Here is a 27,691-nt window from a genome sequence, read left to right on the forward strand (position 1 = left end):
AGGCGTCAGTGTTGTTGAGATGCTGCATATGTGATGGAAAAAATCTTCCCACGTCTTAGTTAACTATTGATTTATAATCAAAGTGCTGCCAAGCTCTGGTCTGCCACTAGGTGACAAAGAACACAACAGTGAAGATTTTTGTGCTGGATTTGAAGAAGGACCATTTTCATCAGCATGTTGTTTACTAAAACATGTCTGAAGTTTTTCTTAAAATAGGAATTGCAGTTGTGTTAACTGCTGTTGTAAAGCCTTGCTGCCATTTCACCGCCTGACGAATGATTGATTATTGATGCATGTCACTGAATAGTCAATATCAGTTACATTTCCACTTGCCTGCTTTCCATTTATTGCCATGTATGGCTACATATAAAGTTAAACAATTTTATGCGATAGAAAGGAAGGACATTAGAACTAAAACAAGAGAAACAAGACTTTTATTTTAAAAATATTTCACTGCTAATACAATACACTTTTACCATATTTATAGCAAAGAATTCTTACATGATAGAATAAACAGATTTATGATACAATTTTTTTTATAAGAAATATTTAACATGTAAATCCTTGTAGTGTAAAAACACCAACCACTAAAACATAAATGGCATTCAAAGAAAAGCTTGGGATGATACCAGTGTATGATGAAACATATAAAACCTTGAGAACTGTAATGCCTGCTGTGGGTAATAGAAGCAATTAACATCTGGCTGATCAAGACTGCAGAAGGGTTGTGAGCTTGATCCCAGCATCCTGAATGAGGTTTTACGCTGTTGCATGTCACTTATATCCACGCAGGGTTCGTCTAGGCCTTTCTGATATGGCTTCCTGGCAGTCGTCACAGACAGCAGATGTGAAATTGTCACCGTTGTCGCTGAAATACCCCCTCCGGACCCCACTCCGATTTTCCACAGGGGCTCTCACAAGGGCCAAGGTAAGTCGCTGAAATCCACCGGACCGCCCAGTCCAGCGTCGGCTTCCAAAAGACTCATGATGACGGCCATAGCTGCCTCATCGTTGCTGGGGCTGCTGGAGCCTTGGTCATTGTCTATCATGTCTATACCAATGTGAGAGTTATCACCTGTCACGCAGGAGAGGAAACAAGAAATGAGCCGTGCTTTGATCTGACACTAGGGAGAAAATACTGAAATACTTGGAGTAGGATAAAATCAATTTGAACAGCCAAAGGATCTCTAAACACCCTTCACTTGAGCTCTTAGGAACTACACTAAAATTCACTTACTGGTTCCAAATAAGTAAATGCATAATATTATATAACCCAATTAAGCAATTAACAATGAAGTACAAAAAAACTGACAATTCAGTCATGAAACATATTTTTTCTGAAAAAACTACAATTTGCACAACTGTGCAGAAAAGAGGTGAGATTAGAGACCATTAAGAAAGTGTAATTTTATAATGATAATAGTTTAAAATAAAGCAAATCCAAGGTTTACAGTTTCAGGAAAATATACTGTGCTGACAAATAGCATAGGAAAGGATTAATATGGAAGCAGTACAGAATAGTCGAAAGTTTAAATGTACTTTGCTTGAAGCACAGAACATAATTGTCCCCTGATAAATCAAATCAAAGTCTAGAAAGTAGAAGCCAGAACTGGTTAAGTCAATTAAGAAAAATATAAGGAGAAGCACAGCACTTTAAAAGTGATTAAAAAAAGTAAAGAATTCAGTTAAAGAAAAGGAATAGAATGAATTTCAAGTACAGTTAGAGATACTAGGCTAAGAAAGGGAGGGTACTGGTAAAATCAAGCCAGTGACCTCCTCAAAATCAGGAACACAAGCACAAGCGCTTCTAAAACAGAACCAGGGCATTTTTTACCAAAAGTATAACAGAAGTGTGGAGTAAATTACTCAGCTGATATCCTGGCAGGTCCATTCGATACTGACAAACAGGCTAGATGAACCCCCTCTTACTTGAAACTTGAAGATTTTAAGTGTATTTTGTATTAGTTTTATTTTAACCTGATCATTTTGCCATCTGAATTGTCAGTGGCAGTTGCTGCGAGTCTACAAGGTCACTTCTTCCCACAAAGTAACGGTCGAGTCCACACTTACTAAGTAAGGAGTTGTCTGAGTAGGGGTAACCTATTGAGTCTGGGCCTTGTCCAGGCACTAATCCTGCCGAGGGAATGTCTGGGGTTCCTCCGTTGTGTATCTGCAAAAAGCAATAGGGAAAGAATTAATATCTGGCTGCCCATAATACCTACATTCTGCACACACATTATGTGATACCACAAGCGTACATGAAAGGAATCCGGTATTTGCAATGATTCAAAATCATTATTGAATTAAGGGGAATAGAAAAGATATTGCTTGGTTCCCTTTTGTTACAGTACAAGAAGATGTACAGAAGAACAAATACTTTCAAAATCGAGTAGGCGGCTGCGTCAGCATGTGTAGGCTGCAAAAATACAAGGAAAGGTTTATTCCGGGCTGAAAAGAGAAGAAAAGAAACACAGCGTTTCGGATGTGGAGCCTTCTTCGGGTTCTTCTTCACACACCTGAAGAAGGCTCCACAGGCGAAAGTTCTCTTTTCAGCATGGAATAAACCTTTCCTTGTTACATTCCAAATCATATTTCTGGTTATCTTGCAACTTGCAAACTTTTTAGCTTTTTAAGAGACTTACAGACACAGTTAAGAAGTAAACTTTGTTTTTAAAGAGGCACAGATCCCCTGTCAAGAACCACAACAATATGGTTCTTTTCGGAAAGAACATTCAGCTATTAAACAAAAGACTTAAGCTCTCGATATTCTGCTCTTTTTTTCAGGTCTTTTGTAGATCTCGTAAGCCCAGCCCCCACGGTGCTGCGTGCCTCTGTGTAAATGCAGACTGGAGACTGGAGGTGTGTGACAACACAGGCCATGAGGGCCCTCCCTGCCAGAGCCGCTCTCACCTTCTTGCCCCCTGGGGAGGAGGTGTCCGGAGGGGGGGTGCTGGTGATGTTAAGCGGGCTGGATCCGCAGCTGGAAGGCGATGACCCTCTAATCCTGTTGAAGCCAAAGGCCAGCTCATTAAGACAGAACAGCACGCCACCACCCCTGAGGGGACGAGTGCAGCCAAGACGATGAGGTTCGACGGCCAGGAAGTCTGTTATAGCAGGTCAGTGCTGTTATTTTTTTTTAATTCGTGTAGATCTTTGCTGGAAAGTGTGCGCCTGTACCTGCTAAATAGTATGAGTGAGATACACTCTGTGATTAACCTTGCTGCTTACAGAAACAACTATTTGTGTGGGGGTACAAAAACGTTTAAAAATGTGTTTTCTTTGGGGAAAAAAAATAAACGTGCAATCGCAAACGTTAAGGTTTGTTAAGCTCCAGTAGCTGGGTCAGTGCACTGGTCTCTCCTCCAGCCTGAGGCCCTTGGCTCACCGCTGTATCTCCATCACTTCCTCGGCGATCATACGGCCGATCTTCCCGGCTCCGGCTCGTGTGCCGCCCGGGATTCCTGGGACCGTCTGCAGAGCTCGCTTCCCTGCGCCTGGAGCCAAGCGAGACCCCCGTCATTCTTCCGCTAAATTCAAGCCCTCTCGGAAAGCTATACAGGACTAAACAGCTTACACTTGACTCCCCAAAAACCTGACAAAAGTCCATTGTGCATACGACTCATAATACATATATCTTCAAATTCAAACAAGACTTTACCCCATTATTCAACTGAGCACCAAACCCATCTGAGCTAAACTTTATCAAAATATTTCTTTGAAACACTCTGGTAAAGCTGACATGTGGCAGTTCAGATGTGTAGGCACAGGATATTGATATTATTATATGGAGAATTTAAATTATTTCTCAATTTTCCCTCCTTTAATCACATTTTAATCCAACTTCCAGTGAGAATATCAACTTAACAGAGAGGTTTATGCTGACGAGTTGTAAATAAGAAGATTAAGTTTCCTGGCTTTATATTAATTTGCAATCAGTGTTGCTTTGCATCACAGTCCCTGGTGGGACAATATCACCTTCCAGTGAGCTGAAACTTTCCTCATCACCAGGAAGCCTGTCTTGGTTTGTTTTGCGCTAAAGGTGATAATAGTGGCATTCATGTTTGCAGGTATTCTACAGATGTAGAAATTGTCGTTCTAAAATAAAATACAGAGATGCACTTTGTGAATGTTTCATAAAATACCACAAGAGATGCGTAAAAAAAGCACCATTGATGTGTGTGGTTTCAGGCAGTGAAGATGCCTTCACTTCAACTCTATGTGGTACTGCAAAAAGCAAAGCCCAGAAAAATGGAAAAAGGTAAGGGATTAAAATTAAAACCTGAACAGTTTCCATGGAGCTCAATGTGACATGTTAAAGGTGTTGAAATGGGAGAATATTAGAAAATTCTTTACATTAGCATGTGCCTCACCTTATCAGCCATCATTACTGTAGACATATTGTAATATAGCTAGGAACGGTTGCTTTAAAAACCCTTTATCATCAATGTGGGATGACTCAGAACTGCCTTTTAACCATCTACTGTAGATACATGTGAAAGGGAAATGAAGAAACGCAGGAGTCTGCATACCTTCTCCTGCTTGTAGTACACTGTCCATACTGTGGGGGGAAGCAGCGAGCTGTGGAAAGCTTGGGTCTGTTGCATCAAGCGTGCTGCCACTGAAACAACAAGCTGTTCTCAGTATTCGCATCTGTAAGTCCATTTCTTCACACAAATACAGCCACCTTACAGAAATGCTTACTCAAAATGCCGCAACACTATTGCCAGGATATTATAACTGATTAATACATTTATTTCCACAGAAATGCAAATGTCGTTAAATTCTAAATTAAATAACAAAATCCACATTTGGATTTACGGTGAAAAACAATCTCTCGGCCATTACTAGTAGTCCTTCCACAAATAGCCTCAATTACATTTCAGTAAACATCAACAAATACCTTTCTTAGAACAAAGAAGTGACTTGTGCACTAAAGTGAAGACAGCTGCCTGCTTTGTGATTGCTCTCAACAAATCCATGTGTCTGAATGTATTTGAGGTATAAAAAATGTTATCACTTACGAAACAACTGTGTTTGTAGAAACAATATATTCAACTTCTTTGGTCCAGGGATTCATGAAACTGAACCAGCGGCTTCTCAGAGTAATGAAAGAGCCGTCTTTAATTTTGAATTTGTAACAATTCGTCGTTATTTTTTCTCTCGTCTGCAGCACTGAAAAAAACACGCACAATCATAAATGAACTGTATATTAATTCATTTTTAATGATTATATTTGCCCGTCAGGTTTATTATCAGTTTGGTCAATGTGAAATACCTAAACACTTTTTTTCACAGAGAATACCATTTTAGAGATTTTCAGGAATTTAATGTTTAATAAATATTTTCTGCTCTTTTGATTTTTTGCTGTACCTTGTCGATGGCACTCTGCCAGGTGACCAATGTCATCTTGGTGGAAATATTCATAAAACGATGTGCCCAGTAGCTCCTGGGGTAAATAGGCAAGAATTGCTGTTGCCCTAAAAGAAATTAGTCAGTATGCTGTTATGATATTAGGATGAGTGGTTTTATACAAGACTATTTTGAAAGCAAAACATTCTAGATTTATATGTATTTCCAACATATTTTCAAGTTACAAAGGAATTGTATGCTTGAAATTCTTAAACCTGAAAAGAAAAGCATTTGGAGGCAATGTGCTATCTTAAAATCTCTTATTGTGTCGAAGGAATAATCTCAGAGTCTATACTGCATCGTCTGCACTCTCTCCCTGCTGGAAGGACTGCACTGCGGTTAAGATGGAAAAATTAACAGCACTTTACATGAGCACAAGCTGTCACTCTAATTTGAGTTTCAGTCAGTCTCGGGACTTGTTGAGGTCACCCAGGTTAAAAGCAAAATCCCATTAGGAAGGTACGGTAATCCTTTGAACTCTCATTAAAACCTTGTTCATTCTGCTAAAGAGGGAGGGAAATAACGAGTCTTGATTTCCCAAAGGGTTGATGAGGATGGTGACAAAAAAGCCCCCCCCGAGACGCTCAGTTTTGATTTAACCGTTGAGTTCTCACCTCTGATCTACGAATACAAACTTCCCGTCTATCGCGTGTCGAGAGACGTATTCTGTGGGCTTTACCCGAATGTCTCCGTTCATCGGCTGGGGTACTATGTGGGGGTGCAGGCGTCCGATTGCTACAAGGCAGCTGAGATTGCATCCCTCGTTGTCTGGTTCGTTGTCTTCATCCAAACCCATTTTTGTAGGCGGCCAGCTTTTCAAGTAGCCAGTGCTGTGGATTGTGCAAAAGCTTTTGCGGTCTGCTGTAGTGGAAACAGACATAACAGCCAGCAGGTTTTAAAGTCCATTTCCGGAAAACAAAATCTAAAGCCTACACTACAGATGCAAGAACTAGGAGAATAATTAAATACATTTCAGAACCCTCAACATTAATGGGAAATAATTCTATGGCAATTTTTTAATAATTTTTTTAATAAATTGGCTGGGATAATGGCCTTACCTTTCTTTTTTGAACACGTGGAGGGGAATTCCTTATCTTCTACTTTGACCGAAGGCCTGTTGCATTTCATCCTGCAGAAGAAGGAGCGTCTTGCACCAGCGCACAGTCTAGACGGGCCGGGTGTAATGTCTGTCTTCACCGGAAGGCCAGCTATGAGTACAAAACGTCGTTAGGGTACAGCACTGGGTCCCCACAGGATGTAAAAACATCAAGTCTACAGCCGCTAACTTTACCAAAGCTGTCATTTAGTTCTACACACAGGTGGGTCCCAGCTGAAAAACTGGTGCAAGCCACTGCTCTAGCATTAGGACAGAGCTCCAGATAAGCTAGACACTGATAGGAACTAGTGAACCCAAAGACCAAATTGTGGTGGTATGGTGGGGTTTTTAAACAGTATTGTGAAAAACTAAGAGAAAATAAATCCCTCATTGTTACTGTTGCAAGGTCAGCACAAACATTGTTACTGTTACTTGCCACTCTATGAAATGAGTGGCAGGTAACAGTGGGCCCGAGAGTAGGATTTAAACATTGACCAACTCACAGGATAAATCACTAGTTGGCTTTAAGAAATCATGTAGTGTATACAATAAATCACACCATTGAGTGTATGTACTGTAGTTTGCTGCAACTTGCACAAACAGAAAACAGAAACACTGTACTTTTGGCATCTATGAGTCTTTCCCGTGGTGCTGTGTCTGATGAGGACAGCTGCTCCTTTACTTTGGCAATGTCTTTAGGATGCAGGTAATCAAACAAACTCTGACCTATAAGGTCATTCTGCGTGAGGGAAAAAAAAAGACAAGTCCAATTAGTACTAACCATACTGTATATACTTACAATTCACAAAAACAGTCTAGATCAACATAAGCATTTGCTAAATTGAGCTCCTGATTTCCTACCTGTTTCTGGATTTTTCAGTGGCAAAGTAACATTCCATTTCCACCTCTCCTGTGGCTACATTCAGAAATTAGCCCTCTTGTGCATGACTGATTCTGTTCACTTTTGTATACATTTTTGCTTATCCCACTGTTAGTCGATACGTTTTACCTTTAAGCAAATACCTCTACTATTTGTCACATTGGAATGTGAAAGGAAATATACAGTACCATCTAATAAAAATAATAACATTAGATGTCCAAACCTAAGGCACTAGTTGAGCCTACCCTTGCCCCATGTTTACAACAACATGCAAGGTAAAATCTGCATGTTACTAAATCATATAGCTGTGTGGAAATTATAATACAAGTACTGTATCACCTTAAACTGCTGTTCTCATTTACAATATATTTGTGCTTTGTCTACAATAAACAGACCAAAAAACAAACATTTATTGCAAAATTGTAAACAAACAACATCTGTGATTTAAAAAAGAAAGCTAACATTTCAATCTTTGTGTCCTTGTAAAATTTTATTAAAAATGCAAGCATCATCGTGAGAGATTGAGGCCAGTTTCTTATTGTGTAGAAACCCCAACTTTGGACAGTGCTGACCCCACATTTCTTGCCTTTTCAGTGAACATACCTGGCTGTAGTTTAGAATTTTATAGACCGACTCCGATACAAACAGTATCTTGCCGCGATCACAGCCCACAACAAACAGAAAGCCATCAGCAGCCTGTGGGAAAAGCAGTGATCATGTCAGAAAGGTTCTGACATGTTCTCCGTCGCCACACATTTGTGAAAGGAGACATTGGACCGTGCACCCATAGCAAGCCTACCCTCAGTATTAGGTGTTTGAGCTCATCGTCCGATAGGAACGCGGGTTTGTAGTTGGCTTCTGTGTATGGATTTGCAGCACCTGAAGCATAAGAAGATTGGAAAATTATTTCATGTATCCCTTCAAATCCAGCTCCAGTGTGATTTTTAAGTTTGGTTGTTGCATCATTTCCAGAGGTGCAAACATGGACTGGATGTAACAAGAAAAACCAGCCATGTACTGTGGTTCAAAACAAGCTTGAAAAAACTGGATTGTTAATGATTCAGAGATTTATGAGATGGGTTATGAAATGGATCAGTTAAGACTCCAGTAGGAGATATTGGGGAGGTGGATTATTTTTACTACTCAATAATAATAATAATAATAATAATAATAATAATAATAATGATTTTTATGTTCTTTTTCCTCTATCTTCATTTCTCCCTAACTTCAAACTGGAAAGGAATGTGAATTAGCAGACTTTATACTTATTCATATTTAGAAGTATTCTTATAATACTTGATGTTTTGCGATGACTTACAACTTAATTTCTGATCATCTTTGCATGTTTCTAAAAAATAACAAAATACAAGTAATAAAAAAAGAAATCTAGAAACTGGCAGTCTATACACTGAAATGTAACCTACGATGGCCCTTGGTTTCTCACCTCTTAGTGTCTTCATATGTTGTACAGCCATTCGTAGCACCGTAAGTTTGTCCAGTTTTCTGGACATGGCGTTGCAAGTAGGCACTAAGGAGGCTAATTCGTCAATAAAACTGTTCATTTTATCTCGGCGCCTCTTTTCAATTTGACTGTGAGCCTCCCTGCACCAAAATTAAAAAAATCAAAAGTCAGGTTTTGATTAACCAAACTGGTGGTCAGGCAATCAGGTGCAATTATCTCTTTTACAGGAGAGACTGGACCAAACAGACAAAGTACAAACACCAAACTTAAATAATAATAAGACTTTTGTCAGGTGACATACTTGGGACCTTCATTACTAAGATCAAACTGTTATCAACATCTAATCGCAGCGAGGTAAATGCTTATTTATAAAACAGTTGTAAACCCCATCAATAAATTGATCATAAATCCTAAGCAAAGGTTTGGCATTTGTACCTTAAAATCAAACTTGTGTTTTTATATTAAAGAGAATTTAACATTTTCAAATAACAATACCAAGTCAGTTGTCCCAATACAGAACATTTATTCACCAGAATTATGGCAAGAAGACAAGGCAGCATCTTCCAGTTATAATAAAAGCAAAGTCAGGAAGAATTTTTTTAAAGATCTCTCCCCACCCCCACCACCCCACCCCTAATGTCAAGGAGAGTTAAAAATAAACAAACATACCTGGCATTCTTGATTCGACCTTGCTGATCTGTACAGTCCCTGAAAGCAAAAGGGGAGAAGTACAATACTGAAGAGATCTCCATTATTGATGTTTTATACAATGCAGGCTGTAAGGGAAAACCGTCCCAGCCCCAGTTTCTAAAGCGCTTCATCCAGTACAGGGTCACGGGAGAGCTGGAGTCTAGCCTGGCAAGCAACAGGCATGAGGCGGGATACACCCTGGGCAGGACGCCAGTCTGCCACAGGGCACAGACGCACACCAGGGCCAATATTACAGAAGCCATTTACGTGTTCACCCCTAAATTAAGCCTGGCCACTTCTTGACAGTATAAAAATGAAAATAATAATAATAATAATAATAATAATAATAATTGTTTACACATATAGCGCTTTTCTGGACACTCCACTCAAAGCGCTTTACAGGTAATGGGGACTCCCCTCCACCACCACCAAATCTTTAAACAGCTACATTGACAACTATTGCAGTATTACTGTTGACATGTATTAATATAGAAAAGTTACGTAATGTGAAATGTATACAGTTTACAGTTTTACTTGCCCTTTTAATGTAATGAATATCTTTAGCTATCTTGTAACAACAAAAAATGCTAAATGTTTACTGTACCTTCCTAGTTGTTTGTCCTTGTCTGTGTCCATACTATCCCTAAAAGAAATCCAAGAGTGCACATGTTGGCATTTTTGAAACACGGAATAAGAGAGAGAACAAGCTGCAGAGGTTTGCTTGACTTTTGATACAAGAGCTGATGAATATCTGATGTGCTGGATGCATGTGGATCAATTTAAAAAATGTCCAATTAATCCTTTTCGTGTAAAAACACTTCTTGTATGTGAAATGCAACACCCTATTAGTAAGACAAAAATCTTGCACCTATATTTTACCCACAGTTGCCATTTCCTCTGCATTGACTTCACCAAGATTGGAACCGCAAGAACATATGTGATCTTCACACTTTCTAGGCTTGTCAGTGTGACAGGCATGAAGGTTTGCAAGAAGGGACATTGCTTTCTGCTGTACAGAAAAGGAGTGGGTCAGTCCCAGGCAGAAAAATATTGATGGTTGAATGTTTGCAACTTTTTACAAACTTTAAAAGGTTTTCGGTATAATGTTTTTCAGTACAGTGAAATGTATCCTAATAATCACCATCTAATTTTGAAACCATAGAGTAGAAAAAAATAGTTGAACATAAGTTCCTGTGCAAATATCTAAATTATTTCCAAAATCAGATTCACACCAAATGTTTTATTTGTAAAACAAATGCACAGTTGTTAACAGTCAATTGAGCAAGTCACTAACAATTTTCTTAATTCCTGCAAGCAGGGCACTTATTAAAATAGATGTTTCAAATACTGAAAAAGTCAGTGTAGCAGATTAGGGTAATAATATTAATTTTTATAAGTCAATGTCAAATACTGGGTAAACCTATTTCTTTTGTAATGTAATAATAAAACTCGGCTCATGAGGTATTGGTTAAGGTTCTCAAACAGATACATTATATGTCCATTAGAGTGACTTAGACAAAGAATGGACAGCACCACTGACTTGCTTTACGATTTATTACAGAAACAGTTTTAAAAAGAGACTGTTTCTTCAAGTAAAAGCCTTGCAGTCACGTTCACTGACCTGTTCTTCTCATAATCTGTTTTTCTTTCAGCATCCATAAAAAAGCATGATTTCGCTAATGAAGGGGAACTTAACCTGGAAATGTGACCCTGAAGCCACAGTGCTTGGTAATCATGCTGTCTGAAATCTGTGGCATATGATCTGAGGGGACACAATTTTTTTTCTGGAACTTCAGAAAACAATAGCAGGTACATTTTTATTGTAGTCCTCTTGCCTCTAAATCACATTTACTAACCAACAGAACTATTGGCCACATTACGCCTTCTAAACAAAATGAAATTTGCACCAGAAATGTGACTTAAAGGTGTGAGATCTTACAACTGAAAGGCTGTCAGTTTAGCAAACAGACAATGCCAATCTTTTGCCATTCAAACATGTCTCATGAAACAATTCTAATACAGTCTCAGGTAACGCCTAACCATGTGTGGCTTTAGATATGAGGGGCTAAGGGTGCTTTGAGTACAGGTTAAGGCCTGTTTTTTGTTATCACTCTTTCTATTTTAGAATCAGTAAATGATATTCATACTTACTCAAAAGAAAAGCCATCAATTCTGAAAAGGCAAGGACAGCCATTTGTTACTCATTCATAGGATATTACTAATATTACTCACTGCATATAAATGCGATCTAGCTATCAAAAATCTTAACTGTACAATTTTAATTCCATTGCACAAATTGCTTTTTTTAGCAGTGTTTTAGAGTTAATGAAAATGCACTCATGTTGATTTAATTTTTAGTCTGACAAAGTGAGAAAATATTTTGTATTGTATTGAAAATACTTAACAATAAAAAACAGAATGTTTTAAAGCATTAGCTAATATGCATCAAGACTTGGGAAATTAAAAAAGTAAATATTAAAAACATGTTTTGCTTTGAAATGTAAATATAACTTGCCTCTATACACTGAAAACATGAACTCCACTTATTTTGATACCAAAATTCAATTTTCGAACCAAGGTTTTCTTGCTGAATTTCAAGTTGAATACTTGTCAAAGTATGACATGTTTTTGGGATAGGAAGTAAATTTTGAAATAAAAGGAAGAGTGTACCACAGCTACATCACCTGCCACATTCTGTTGACTCTTAAAATCAACACCAAATCATGAAGATGCTGAAGGGCGCATGCTTCATTTTTTATCAGCCAACTTTCAGCTTCATTTTTTATCAAAGACAAATAAATTCGACAGCAAAGGTCTGAATTGTTGCTGCGGACAGTTAGAGCTGATTAGATTTGTAAAACTCCCAGGAAGCAGGCCGGGAGATACGGAGTCTCCTCTGCGCGTGTTTCAGGTGACTGGGGAGGAAGCAGGGCCGGAGGGAGCCGCTGTACTTACTGGTAGTCTGTGGAACTGCCCTTCCTCTTGCGTGTGAAGTCCATGCCGGGGGCGCTGAGAGAGCTGCTGATGAGGTCAGTGGGTCCCGGGGACATGAACTCACTCATGGTTGAAGAAATGTCCATTCTTTGGTCTGCCATTAGATCTGAAGCGATAGATATAAAAAAAACAAAAACAATCACGTTTCCCCAAAACGAATAAGCTTGCAACTGTGTGAACATCTGGCTGAACTTCAGCAGGGCAAAGGACCAAAAAAACTCTCACCCAGGTGTCTCTCAATAAGGTGGCAACTTTTAGCATGCTTTTGCTTCCTACAATTAGGAGACAAGACTTTCCTTGTTAATTCAGCCGACTACCGATTCCTCTCACCAGTGCACACCGACACCCTTTATCCTGTTCCTTCAGACACACAGAGAGGTTGTGCCAGTGGCCAGATGCAAGAGCAAGGGGCCTCTAGACTGGATCGATCAGTTACCAGCAGCCAAATGGGCTCCAAAGGGCACTAGATAACACCTTTCTGTTTTTAACCTCCATGTTCTTTTGCTAGCTTTAACATTTGCTAGTGGTAATGTTTAGTAAGATGTATAGTTGTCAGAAAATTTGAAAATTGTGTTATAGACAGAATTAAATTAAAATTCAGTCATGAAATGCATCTGTACAAAAAGTATGTACAATTCACTTTAGTATTTCTAAACAGCACTTGAAATAAAATAATCCACTTTACTGTACATTACATCTTTCTGGCACAGTCTGGTCAAATACAACGGACATATCAGTGCTATTTTTATTTTTGTCTTTTAATGCAAAATGTATGGCACTGGGACCTTGACAAGCCAGTACAGTTATAGATCACTCCCCCGCCTCTTGTTCAGCCAACTCCAGAACCTCTGATCGCAGCAGTGCTTATCAACTTATCAAAAACTCACCACAATGTTCATTCAAGCCTGTTCTCAAAGCATCTCACTTCATTCTGTCTGAAAGGAAAAACAAGAACACTCACTGTGGACATGGCTTTCAGCTCAAGAAGCACAGCAGCTCATTATTTTGATTTTGAGAGCTCATGGGCTCTAGCAGGACCTCGGAAGATGTTTTTTAACATTAACAGGTACTACCGCTCTTTCAAAAGAAACATCCGGCGTTTATGAGAAAGTAACAGCTAATATTATTCCTGCACTCCTCCCTCCATACACTTCTACATCCCACACAAGCCCTGAAACAGTCAGGGGTGCCCTTATGAAAGGAGGTCATGCAAAGCCTGAAAGAACGGCAAATTAGTGCAAAATTCTTCAAAAGAAAAACTGGAAAGGTGGTGTTATAAAGTGTGAGCCGTAAAATAATAATGCAACAGAAAGAAAAAGAATATACTAATTTGGGGTATGTGAAAGCACGACACTAAGTAACTGCTAAAACTGGCAGAATGCACCTTAAACTCTTCAGAATCATACTAGTGTTTTATGACCCATGTGGTATTCACATTGCTGGCTATTGAAAAGGTCCACTTCTACTTAACTATTTGTACAGCAGGTTCCAATAACCTACTGAAAAAAGATGTTCCAAAATTATTACCTAAAAAAATGAAGACTTTCTATGGATTAATTTAAAAACAGGCTCCTAAAGTTTTATTAGCCTTAGTCCTTCTCATTAGTGCCATATACTTTCCAAAGCAAGTCAGTAATTCCTGACTGGAAGGCTGACCACCTACTGCACCTCAGATGTTGTGGCCAGGCTGGCACAGTATACGCAGCTCTTGAAACCTACCCCTGAAGAGTGCTTTGTGTTTCAGATTTTAGACTTTCGAAGTTCTTATTCTGCTGTTAAAGTATAACTAAATGTAAAAAGTTTCAACGACAAACAGGTTAGGGTTTTCGTGCTTGTGCATTGTAGATCACACATCTGATATTAGAAAATTATCATCTGGTCTGCAAAGTAGTATTATTCATGTTAAGGAGTTTATTTGTGGTTGGCTGAGGCTTGTCAAATAATTACTTGAATGGAATTAAATCAGAAAAAAGAGCAGTGACTAAAGCACCATTTAATCGATTTTTGTAAACACGCAAAACACATAATTTCTTCTATTAGGACCAAAGTAATCAAATTTACTGAACAACGTTCTCAGAGATCCAGCATCACAGAACTCAGTCTGTGACTGATTCCCCTGTCGTTTTTAGATTTCACAGAGGTAAAAAAAACACTATTGATCACTAGATCTCAATTTCTCAAACCAAACTAGGAAACAGAATTCTTTCCAGGTCCTCCTTCTCCTGAGTGAATTAAAATTATATTTATGGGATTTGGTTTCCACACAGGTATTACATTTACTACTTATAAATCTATCACTGTCATTGTGGGAACTTAGTGCTCTCTGTTCTCAGAATACAATGAAAGGAATTTAGTGAAATGAAAAGGACTGCTTCCAGAATTTTAGACTTGAAAAAACAAAAAGCATGCAGGCGTCTATGTACTGTAGCAAGTAATCAGATTTAGACAATAAATATGGAATTTCAAACAGGTGTAACAGATCCTATACTCATAATGTATATTGTATATCTCAATCTTAATTGATCATTTTAAGGATATTTGTACATACGTTTCCTCTGTAGGAATTTGTCTTGAAGTGCTTGGGCTAAGATATTTTTTTTACAACCCGCTGATGTTGATATTCCATGTTATTTAAATAATCCATCTAAATGAATTGCAGGCACTAACTTCACTAAGCCAACTATGTGTCTTTTTTCCTGCTAATTTTCTGTGGTCTGCTTGCTTTTTGTCCTGTTATAAATGAAATGTATTTAATGTTTTTATTTTTATGAACTAGAAGAGTAGATTGAAACAAAAACTCTAGCTTATACTCTTTACATCTCAACACTGATTCTCTTCAATTCACATGTGCTCAAATCAGACCAGACAAATTAAATGTCCTTGGTTTATTTTAAACTGTTGTTGGTCTTCCTAAGAAATCCTTATTTCATCACCCATGGTGTAGAATGTCTTATTATGCCAGTTTGTCAGCACTGTCAAAAACAAGAGTGGTATGCATTTAATGGCCATACACATAATTCACTTCTCTCCTAATGGACAAAGCTGCCTCATTTGTAGCTGTTTTCAACTGCTATTTTAGTTCTCTGAATAGCCTTTCACTTAACACGAACCTAACACCAGCAAACAGTGACCCAGTAGGGGAGTCAGATCAGCTAATTAATGGTCCTCATTTGGTTGCCAGGATACCTCAAGGACCTGCTTCACGATGTCCCATCTAGGCCACTTCCGGATTAAACTACCCCGAGACAGAGAATAGACGATCTGAACCATACCACAGACTATTAATATTGATTGGGGAAGCTTTTTGCACTTTCACAAAGCAGTTCCTTGCTGAGCTGCAAAAGGGGATGGCCAAGTAGCGTCCTGCTGGCCTGCGGAGCTGAAATATCAAAGAATTGAGGCGACAAACGCCAGAGACAGAAGGCTGCTCTGCTCATCTCCCGGTTTTCTATGAGGCTTGGTCATGTGACTGTGTTAATCATGCAAAAGAGCTAATCTCATGATCACTCTTGCACCTCACAGAGAGAGAGAAATTAGGGTCAGGGTGAAAGTAGGTCAGTTGAATCAGCCTGTTTGCTTAAAAAGCAAATAAAGTTCAGGTTTCTCTAATTTATTGAAAGGTTACCTACTGGGTTTGACAGATTTTTTTTTACAGCCATGAACTGTCCCCCATATTATGAGCACTGAGTATCCCCTCATCTGTATTTTGTCGCTGTCATGTACCATCTCACGCCTTTTAAGTATAAGGCAAGGTGGTGTCCAATGGGTGTTTCAATTAGAGCTAGAACACTCATCACTAAGCTCCTGCATTCAAGCAGTGTTTCCTCATAAAACGCCCTTGCACTCCTTGTCTTTCCCGAGCGATTCTCCATCTTATGCCTTGTGGCGCAGTCCTTCCCCACTTCAACAACTCCTCGCTCTGCTTCCTGCACCACTTAACATCTTCCCCCACACACGCACCTTCTGACAGGTTTGGAGTTTTTTTTTATATAGTCCTAAACTTCAACAAAACAATCAACATTTCTTGGACTGACTGCAGCAGCTGAATTCCGTGGCACATAAGGAGTGTGTGGGGAAAAAAAAAACAATCAACTCCTTCATTCTTCACTGCCCCCATGATAAACCATTATTGGGAAACGCCCATCTTGAACCAAAGTACTTTTCGTCTCCATTTCATTTTCACTTTGTGGGTGTTGATAGTCTCTTGCTCAAAGGGACCTACTTTTAACTTCTCTGCTTTTTTCTGCACTTGTACATTTTAACATCTGAAACAATATGAACCTTTTACTTAATTTATCTGCATGTAGATTTCCCTTAGTATTTCTACTGTTTCATGCAATTCCTTTTAGAAAACTAGGTTTTTGTGTAACTGTTTAGTTAAAAACAAAAGGCCTACTAATGGCTATGTAATTTGGAAGCTTTTGAATTGTGCCAAGTCTCGGCTGTTCTAGAACATCGTCAAAAGGCACTTATGTAATCAGAAAATCGGCGCTCTCCTTGAATAGACCTGGAAAGTCTGGAAAATCTCACAAAATGGGTTTGTATTAAAAACCTGTTAGCTTTTCAACGTTTAAGAAAAAAAACATATATGACTACTTTAGAATCACGTAATGCTGTCTGCTTATAACTTTCATTTAAAATCAGATTTTTCTCATAGATTTTTAGTTTTGTCTCGGGAAAGGATATCTTTGGTTTCATTTGACACACAGAAAAGGTAGATTTATGAATTGTGTCACAATCATTTAGTTTTTTTTTTCCATTTCAGAGACATTTGGGTGGATTAATCTCTGTCTGGATATTAAAGCCAGTTTTTGGCAAAGCATTTTCTGTTGTGCCTTCTCTTTTTAATTGAAATGTTGAATTGATGATACGATACATGAATGCACCATTTTAAATCCTTAAAGATACAAAAGGTCTGAACTGCATAACTACATATAAAAGGAGCTGGGGAGGCAGAGTTGTTGATTTCAGTCTTACATTGCACAGTGCCCATCCTTCTGGACTCTGAAGAAGCAGAGGAGAAGACTGGTGGAGAAGGTAATTAGGTAACGATCATGTGTAACCTGCAGACCCTGACAGATGGGGGACTGAAAACCAGAGCACATTCAGGGACCAGCACGCAGTGAAAGTCGCTCTGCCTGAGACTACTTGCCCCTCTTGAGCCCTGTGCTGAATGGCCGTGGGAAAGCTGCTTCCTGGAGGTACAGAATCCCCTACCCTACCAGATTAAACACTGCAAAAGTGCCCTGCAGCTTGTTTGTGCTGCTGTATCCTGACTCTACGATTCACATTCCTTAAGAAGACAACAATCAGGAAATCTTTTCTTTTCCCTGGTCATGAAGAACAAGACAAATAATTTCACCATTCAGGCTTCAGCTGGGAACCCACTGAAGCTCAACAGGTGTGCGTCTGGTCAGTACCTGGATGAGAGACCTCCTGGGACAGCTAAGCTGCTGCTGGAAGAGGTGCTAGCGGGGCAACTAGGGGGAGCTCACCCTGTGTCTGTGTGGGTCCTAATGCCTCAGCATAGTGACCGTCACAATATACTATAAAAAAGGCACCATCCATTTTATGGATGAGACATAAAATCAAGGTACTGGGGTGCCAGGGTGTTTCTCAAGAGTAGGAGTTTTAACCCCAGTGTGCTGGCCAAATTTCTCCCTGGCCTTAACATATCATGGCCTGCTAATAATTGCCATCTCTGAACTTCATCACTCTGTTCTCCTCCCCACAGACAGCTAATGTGTGGTGAGCATTCTGGCGCACTATGCCTGCTGTAACATCATCTAGGAGGGGCTACACACTGGTGGTGGTGGAGGGGAGACCCCATTACATGTAAAACACTTTGAGTGGAGCGTCCAGAAAAGCTCTATAAAAGTGCAAAGATTATTATTAATGTCTCTTTCTACAACTTGTATATTTGATTCTCACTGTGTCCAAATCCTCACCTCACCATACTATACCTCTCAATGCAAGTTAAACTTCTACAAAAAAAACAAAGTAATAGGAGTTCATATCTGAACAAAAAAGAGGAAACATTTGAGCAGTACGTTTTAACATGGATTTGTACTAAAAAACACTCGTATTTGTTCTAAGGTTATTACTTTGCTTCACTGTATGATGTTAATGGATGGTATTACTGGCCACCTGCCTCAAGGAAGTGAATATATTAGACAACAACTCAATCCAAAAACAGTAAAAGCTCCAAACACTTCCTTCTTTCTCCTTAACTACATTAAAACATACATGTCTCACAAGAAGACTTAATAAATGCTCATTAACCCACCTAAGTTTTAGATGTAATTTACTGGTCTAAGCCAAAGTATACAGCAGTTTTCACTTTCACTCTGGGAATATTGATATTTACTAGCTCTGCAGTACGTAGGCCCTGCAGAATTACAAAACGGTGAACAAAGCTCAGGAAAATTACCATGGTGATGAAATACAGTATTAAATCACTTTCCCTAAAATGGATAGGATGTTCTCTTAAGCTCAGTCTTCTATATGCCAGTGAAAACGTGTTACCACTTACAGTACCAGCTCTTACATTCTTGAAAGGCCCCTTTGAAATTAAATAACAGCAACTGAAGCCACTAAGTTGCTATCCACAACTAAAATATATTCAACAAGTGACAATGGAAATGTACACAACTTCAGCTGCATTATGTACAATTTGCAGTCATTGTAAAAAAATATATTTCTCTATCTTTTGACCATAGTAATACGAGAGTAGCTGAACACACAGTTACACTTCCTTCCCAAAATAACACATTGTGTGACCTAACAGCCTGAAATCAAGATACATTAAATCAGAATTTATTTTAGCTTTGTTTACACATTGTAACACACAACCGCCAAGTGAAAAACAAATGCTCCAACATGTAAAAAGGACTTACAAATGAAAATAAAATAAAAAAGCGTTGGATAAATGCACACACCCCTTAGTAACAGCATTTTGTAAATTAGATCTGGTGTAACCAATTGTCTTCCAAACCACACAACAAGCTAATTAGCCTTCACCTGTGTTCAGCTGTAGCGAATCTGATGATTTCAGAATGAAATCGGCTACTCATGTGGGTCTCCTCTACTAGGTAGTGCATCCAGAAGCCATGTGGAAAAAAGTTGTATGGTCTGATGAAACCAGATAGAACGTTTTGGCCAGAATACAAAACCTTACGTTTGGCGAAAACCCAGTACTGCACATCACCCACAGAGCACCATCCCTACTGTAAAGACTTCTGTTCTGGGGGTGTTTGCAGGAGCCACTGGGGCACTGGTCAGGACTGAAAGGAAACTGGATGGAGCAAAATACGGAGATTCTTGAAGAACACCTGGTGCCTTCTGCAAGGAACCTGAAATTACAAAGGACGTTTACCTTTCTATGATCATGACAATGATCCTAAGCATGCATGAAAGCAAGAGCTGAATTGCTAAGAAACAAAAAGGTAAAGGTCCTTAAGTGGCCCAGACAGAGCCCTGACCTCCATTCAATTGAAAATCTGTGGACTGACCTGAAGGCTGCAGTCCATCAACAGTCCCCTTGCAGCCTGACTGTTCTTGAGCAGTTCTGTGAGGAAGAATGGACAACCATGGCCAAGTTTAGTTGTGCTAAGTTGGTACAGACCTATACAAGCAGAATTATGGCCATAATTCAAGCAAAAAGTGCTTCCGCCAACTACTAACTCAAGGGTGTGTAGACTTATGCAACCCATTTTTCTAGGTTTGTATTTGTGATTACTTTTCAGAATGCTTAAGTATTTGGTTTTTCACTTGGTGGTTGTGTGTTATGACATGTAAAATAATTTTGGGTTTAATATGTCTTGATTTCAGGCTGCTAGGCCACACAATGTTACTTTGGAAATGTAGTGTATACTGTCTATAGGTAACTGTACTTTATGTTAACTACATTCTGTAAGTCAAGATAAAATTTACTTACTGAAAAAAATTGGACAAAGAAGTAATGCATTTGCAGGAATAGAAAACCCGGTGCTTGAAAACTAGTAACTTACGAAGTTTAATAAGCATATTGCTGGATTAGGAGAGGGAGGAGGGATTTTCACTGCTTGAATTTGCTGTAGCAATTGAATTGCAATCTACTATTATAACTGCAGCCATCCTCATGCCAACCTGTCCAGATTAACAGTCCCTGAGATTCAATCACATTTACTGCAGCAACGGAAAATGAGCATTATCACTGTGCTGCTACATTTTGGCATATATTCTCTAGTTATTTATAAATCTGAAAGAGAAAAAAACAAAAGCAGCATTTATTAATCATTCTCAAAACCTGGAACCCTGATTATAAAAAACAAGATTATAAAACACCTTACAATATATTAATTTAAGATTCTACAAAAATGGATGAAGATACATTACCTTGCATTTATGTTAAAACTGATTAAAATAATTGCTAAAGTCATTTAATTAACAGTACTAATTCTTATCAAATAAATATTTACTATATCATTTGGCATTATTCCCCACTGTCATCTCAGGACCTTTGTGTCCAATTAGGCAATACATTGATTTCTAAAGCAACTCTAATCCACTGCTTGGTCATGTTCTGTTACAGGTTTTAAAAAATCATCTTGGCCCCAGTAGTAACACAAGATAAACAATTATGACACTGAATTTCTACATTCAATTTCAGTCAAGCAGACAGTGAGAGGGGGCCACTCAGGGGCTATTATTGTAGACCTAGGCAGCTCTGTGCCTTGTAACTACCAAAGAGCTAGATAAGCCACATGCACTCCTCTTGTTCGTAACTGTTCTTCTGGAGCATTTCCACATTCTGCACTGCTGATGTTCAATTCATTGTTCAAGATCAATTCCTTTATTGTGTCAATCACAACAAACAGCAGGCTGTAAAAAGTCTTGGTATTTTTATTGTTTAAGTGCTATATTACATTTGTTCAGGAGACATTCTCTAGATGCATGATAAAATAATACAACACAGCAGTTACATATTCAACTGGCTTGATTTACTGTATACTGTGCAGTATACTGTATGGTCATTTCTGAGTGTCCAGAACACTTTCCTCTTTTTTCCATCTGTTACAGTAGCAACAAGATATTCACTCAAATGAGACTACAGCATCAAGCAGCTCCCAAATATAATTATTTGCTTTTTTTTCTTATTAAATTTTTTTACATGTATTCTCTGTGACTGATGGTGCCAGCTCTGTAGATTTTTTTAGAAACCCAGTCTGAGGGGCACAAGTCCAAGCCTACAGTGTACCACTGCAGTCTCGAGTCTGGGTGGAGTGATTGACCAGGATGCTACATATGACAGCGTACAGTAGGTTAAGTACTGCCACGATTGGCAAGCTGAAACCAGTCAGGACATTCTTGACATCTGTGCATTCTGTGACTTGCCATGTGTTGGTGAGATGGCAGTGCTGTCAGCGAGAGCCACATCACTACTCCAACCAACGCTCAATCTTCTGCAGCAAGCATGACAAATGGCAGATGGCTCTGACAACAGCACGTTTTAGAGGAATGCTTACGCAGTCCTCACCTCCCGCACGTTGTTACAAGAGCTGCAGCAGTCAAGCAGAATCGTTTAACAGCTGATGAATTTAAAACCAGGAGAGCAGAAAAGGCAAAAACAGCTGGACAGCCCTAGAAATGGAAAATAAAAAATTCCCCTTATGTCTAAGCATCAGGTGCAATTCTAATATTGCACCAAGGCTTATTTTATCTCACTGGTAAAATGCTTTGTTCTACTGTAGTCAAGAACAATACACTATAGTAAGGTTATGTGTAAGTGATCAAGAAACTAACCCTAAAATAAACTGTGTTGCAAACTAATACAATGATAACATATTAATAGACTGTAAACAAGGCATCTGATCAGACATCCTAGTTTACAATAATGTCATTTACATTTTAAAGTACTCTTCGGTGTACAATAAGTCTCCATTTCACTCCTTTGAAACACTTATTTGAAATATTTATTTTCAAGGAAAAGGTCAGATTAACCTCTTTAACAGAATGCCCTGACTTTAGTTAATGGTAGTGCAATAGGAAGCAATTGGAAAGGCAGCTGTTGCTGTTATTGAGATTGATCCCAACAGTATATACAGTACATACTCTTACACTATAGTGTTACTGGTGTCAGATAAACTGGAACAAAGACAAATACCTTGAGCCTGCATATAATGCAGTCTGTAATAAGTTAACACTTTAAAAGGTGTTCATGGCAGAAGAGCATAAAGCTTAACTGAATTAATAAAAATGGTTAAACCAGCTTGCTTTGGCGAGTAAGCTGCAAATGTCTTACATTTTCAATGGCCTTCGAAAAGCCAGCTTGCTCAGTGTACTACACTGTCGCAGTAAGCTGACTACACACATAATGGATACACTGCTGAATGACAATGCATTTCCCGAGACACATATAGCCTGCTATATATGGAACTGTATCTGTTTCTATAGAAATGCTGAAACCAATGTACCCAATCCATTTGCTCTGATACAGTATGTAGTATCTAGGAAAAACGTACAGTAACACGATGAGGGTAGGGACATGTGCTAAGCAAATACATCATAACAGAGCAATACGTAACCAGTAGCTTTCGCAGACTGTTATTACTGTAGATAAGCACCACACAACATGCTTTACGTTACAGAAATCTTTGACAAATGTGATATTAAAAATAAGTCAAGTTCACTTAAACTTTAAACTAAATGAACTCAGGAGAAATATTCCAGTAATTTCACCCACAAGAGAAGCGCTGTATGTAACCTTTCAATTTTATGGATATAAAGCTACTATAAATTGCACAAAAACAGGGGTATGAAATAATTTACTCCTTCATATTTAAATATTTAAGCAATTACGTAGCTTTTTAAGAGAGGGTTACCATGCCTGTGTAGAACCATTAACTATTAAGATAGATCTTACCTAAGCTTTATGTACAGTACAGTCAAGTATATGAAGATCATAAAGCACAATACACAATAATGGAGATACACAGCAAAACACCTTATGGTCCAAAATGGAAGGGGAAAAAAAAATCAGTGTAACACAGTTTCAGTGACAGTAAACATCCAACTACAGTAGGTCATGTTTTCCATGACATTCATTCTACAGAAAAGAATAAAAAATGCTATTGGATTGTTAGTGACTCAACCAATACTCATCATAATGTTTTTTTTTTAAATGGCCCCTATCCTACCTTGGACATGTGAACATCTATGTTGTCTTTTCAGATTAGCTTAATTGACATTTCAGCACAGTCTAATATTTGACACTCACCTAGCATTTTAAGCAATGACAAGGATGGAAAGCATTTCCTATATAACACAAGACGTTTTATAGGGCTAAATATCATCTGAACATTACAGGGTGCCCCAATCCTAGTGATGGTAACCTGCGTGTCTGCTTGTTTACCATCTATATTGGACTTTCAGTTACTTTAACTGAACAACTGGAGCGCTTTCATGGTGACTTTCCAGTATGCGTCAAGTAATTTAATGTTGAATGAGTGTAGATGTGCGAAGAGAAATTCGATTAATTCCAGGAATTACTATGTTTCCAAAAAGAGGTGCAAGAGAAGAACTGCCAGTGTGCACTAGCTGCAGGGGAGCCAGTAAAGGCGAGTTCGGCACCAAGAATTAAACAATAAAGCGATCTGCTGGAAAAACAAACCAGTATACAATGGGGTCAAAAGGACCCAGACTGTGAACTCGGGTCCAGCGGGAGTGTGTGTTGGTGCTGATATAGTTGAATGGACTTTGTTTAGAAAATATTTTTATCATCCTTATCATTTTAAAGTCATTTCCTTCTTTCTCTTTCCCCCCAGAGAGGTACTGCAGCGTATAACTACTGAGCCTGCATTGGAATAACATGCCCAAAATTCATGCAGCGTGCTATTTTGGTGTCTTCTTATTAAATGTCCAACTACCACACTTGGAAGTGCCCTGCAAAAGATAATTCCGGGTGATACTGTACAAATGGAAACCAGCCGAGGTCTGCTTCGTGTCCGAAAAATTTATGAAATACAGCATCGAGCCAATTCACCTGGTGTGAGAGAAATGAATTTCAGCTGAAAGATGGCTACAACTGTGCGTGTATCACTCAAACTTTTCATAATCAAAACTGACTGACTGATTTGCGATCCATCTTTAATTGAAGAAAGTACTGCATAAAGTAACTTAAATCCTTAACAGACCAAAGGTATCTGGAATGCACAGTAATACAGTTCAGACCTATATAATCACACTGGTTATGTAAACAGGTTTCATACAAGAACAGGCTCTACAATAGTTGTGTTGTTGTAAGAGCAATCACTTTGAATGGAACTGTATGTTCTTTAGTTCTTTCTGACTTGGGAACACCGGCACTGACTGAATAGCTGTGTTATTATTTACCTTATGAGGGGTGTACGTCAATAAATATTACTTTTTCTTCCCCGAAACACAGGTAACGGTCTCTGAGCTTGCTCTCTACAAATCCACAGAAATATATTTCCTATCTCCTCGTAATACGATGTTTTGCTATAAATTCTTCCCGTGAAATTTTACGCAGATTTCTATTGTCATATGCGATTGAAATAAAATAGCAATTTTAAAAATGATTAAAATGGTTTCCATGTACAGTGCAAGCACTTTTATAACAACAGTGGTGCTTCAAACAGTACAGTACTTTCCATACGGATAAGGACTCCACTGGAACTTTGCAACGACTATTAAAGGTAGTACTGTATTATTATACTTACAGTAGTATTATTATATATAAATAGCCAAACTGCGATACATAAGTATACTATTACATGGCACTACAGAAGAAAGAAGCTCCCAAACATCAGAAGCTGAACAGTTAAATATTCTCATGCGTAACACTAGCCAGACACGGAGAAGAAATAAATGAGCAAAAATTAGACACGACAATAATGAGCAGGCTATCTGTACAATCCCGGTCAGTAAATTCCTGACTCTGGTGGCCAAAGATCAGCTTAATTGTGCATAAGTTCAACAAATATAGGCAATTATAAAAACGTAACGCAGGAGGAATCACAAACTGTTTCCTTGGAATTAATTTCTTAGGAGTCCCAAGCTAGCTGACTAAAAGAGCCCTTTAACTCCTTATCTTCCGGAATCGCCGGAATATTAAATACAAGGACACCTACAACGAGGGTGAAACGATTCCATTTTTTTTTCTCATCTACAAAGCACAAAACAGGCAGCCAGACCCAAACTAACAATAACCAACAATCTGATATTGTTTTAAATTGCAGAAATCAGCTGACGGTTTCTTGCTGGAAATGCAACCTCGCGTTAATTATTTCCGTGAAAGGCAATAAGAGTGTTGGTAGGCCTAAAAGAGCTAGTGAACAGAACAATCCTACCTCGCAACAATGTAACAGGTAGTTACAGATGAAAGGAGGCCAATGTCCTGGGGGAAATGACAAATTCCCAAGTACGGTAATAGTCCTTACAGAATCGCCTCCCTGAACACTGACAGCTGTCAGTTTGCCTGTTGACAGCTACGAAACCAACTAGCTACACATTACATGCTTAGATATGAAATAAAGCATTTTTTCACACCACCTCCGAGTATCTGAATGTGTGCAACATTTGACCCCAATAAAAACCCTATCAACGCGCCCGTGCGATGTACCGTATTTAAAGGAAACGCACGCGTTTTCTGAAGAAAATCTTAAATAACAAGCAGTCGTATAGATGTATACACGTTATTTTTTTTTACAAAACACTATCCATATCCAGTTTGGCACATGAGAAATGTGGAGCAAAACCCCGATTTCTTGAGGCCACTGTAAACGAAAACAGACTTTATCCTTCGCGATATGAAAGCACATCCTACGCCTTTAAAGTTATATATACATAAGGATTGCCCCTCCTCCCGAAATCGGCAATATATCCTGATTCGGAACAACACGTTACATTACAGTGTTACCTGCTTTTATGTCTGCGATCTCTCCTTATCAATATAGAGAACCAAGCCGTAAAATACTGTGCATTGTACTTACGTGATGAAAGTTAAATAAGCACATTTAAATACAGGGTAACATGGACGGTGATAAACAGCAGCAGTCTGTGACCTACTTTCTCCCTTCTGTAACTGTCGTCGCACCACTAACCTACTTTTCAACCAATTATGTCTTTGGAGCGGCCTGCATAGTCCTCGCAGCCAATCGCGCCGGGCTCGGGCAGCGCCTGGCCAATCTCGCAGGGCCGGATAAAACAAAGGAGCATTTCGCGTTGCGCTCCACGCCACGGGCGCGCAATCTCGGAGAGACACGGCCAATAGGAGGAGGCTTAGGAAAGCGAAGGAGGAAGGAAGCCTTCCGCCGACTTGGAAAAATGGTGAATCACCGAGCGCTGAAGGAGAAAATGTATCCACGACTTCGGAGCCGTGCGCGACCGTGGCACCCAACTGCGGCACCCGATTACTCAGGCGCCCTGTGCGGCCAGAAAGTTGCACGGCTTGATTCGGATGGTTGCCTTGGCTGTAGTCACAGCTCACACCGATGGAGCCAAGAAGTAGACTTTGATCTTTAAACCCACCCATTTCACTGACCCGTGTGAATTTCAAGAAGAGAGAGTTTGAGCAGCGGAGTTGACAGCTCGGTGTGGCGCATCGTGCCTTACAAATTACGCGCAGTGTTCGTAAAATACAGCACCCAAGGCATCTGTCTTCAAAGAAGGCTTTTTTTTTTGATGCGTTGATGTCTTCTGCATCAAGACATTGTATATTGATGTCTTTTACAATATAGTTTCTTACATTATAGTTGCTAAGCACACACACCAGGTTAAAGGATACCCAGCACAAGATATTATTGTAACAGGAAATGGACATCGTAAACTAAAGAATGTGATTCAGATTCACGGCGCTGAAACCAAAAGCAAAATGCGCCACCTGTTGGAGTTTTTTTATATACATGGTCACTCTGACTCAAGAGTAGTGTTGCCACGATTAAGTAAAACATAATAATATCCTGTACAAAAAAATTACATCAAAACTATGCCTCTTTTGAATTTTACTCATATTTTACCTCCAATATAAATGCATTTTAGAAGGCATAACTACACATACGCACTCTCTCCCGAATTACAGCCTTAATTTGTCAGTTCAGTCTGAAATCATCTTCCGAAATAATTTTATACCAATTGTGGAAAAATCAACTTTATTTAGTCA

At 38.9% G+C, this 27,691-nt stretch overlaps 1 protein-coding gene across 9 annotated transcripts; it reads right to left on the reverse strand.

Annotated features, from left to right (window-relative positions):
* Positions 1-417: 417 nt before the first annotated feature.
* Positions 418-26,660, reverse strand: bmal1a (basic helix-loop-helix ARNT like 1a). Of its 9 annotated transcripts, none has more exons than XM_088610825.1 (22): positions 26,523-26,636; positions 20,541-20,770; positions 20,043-20,098; positions 13,419-13,462; positions 12,493-12,637; positions 11,689-11,709; positions 11,159-11,299; positions 10,142-10,180; positions 9,517-9,555; positions 8,830-8,987; positions 8,185-8,264; positions 7,989-8,081; positions 7,127-7,244; positions 6,468-6,617; positions 6,024-6,270; positions 5,371-5,477; positions 5,022-5,172; positions 4,530-4,618; positions 3,386-3,494; positions 2,911-3,004; positions 2,071-2,170; positions 418-1,075 (listed from the first exon to the last, which is right to left on the reverse strand). In XM_088610825.1, exons 5-22 carry the CDS (start codon positions 12,630-12,632, stop codon positions 915-917), a joined length of 2,037 nt encoding a protein of 678 aa, XP_088466951.1. In that variant the 5' UTR covers positions 12,633-12,637; positions 13,419-13,462; positions 20,043-20,098; positions 20,541-20,770; positions 26,523-26,636; the 3' UTR covers positions 418-914. The 9 variants fall into 9 exon arrangements, with proteins under 9 accessions (XP_088466951.1, XP_088466948.1, XP_088466950.1 ...); XM_088610822.1 differs by having other exon boundaries at positions 13,419-13,466; XM_088610824.1 differs by lacking the exon at positions 20,541-20,770 and having other exon boundaries at positions 26,523-26,643.
* Between the last annotated feature and the right edge of the window lie 1,031 nt (positions 26,661-27,691).

Source organism: Lepisosteus platostomus, chromosome 18 (assembly GCF_059453375.1).
Source record: "Lepisosteus platostomus isolate fLepPlt1 chromosome 18, fLepPlt1.hap1, whole genome shotgun sequence".
Classification (NCBI taxonomy): domain Eukaryota; kingdom Metazoa; phylum Chordata; class Actinopteri; order Semionotiformes; family Lepisosteidae; genus Lepisosteus; species Lepisosteus platostomus.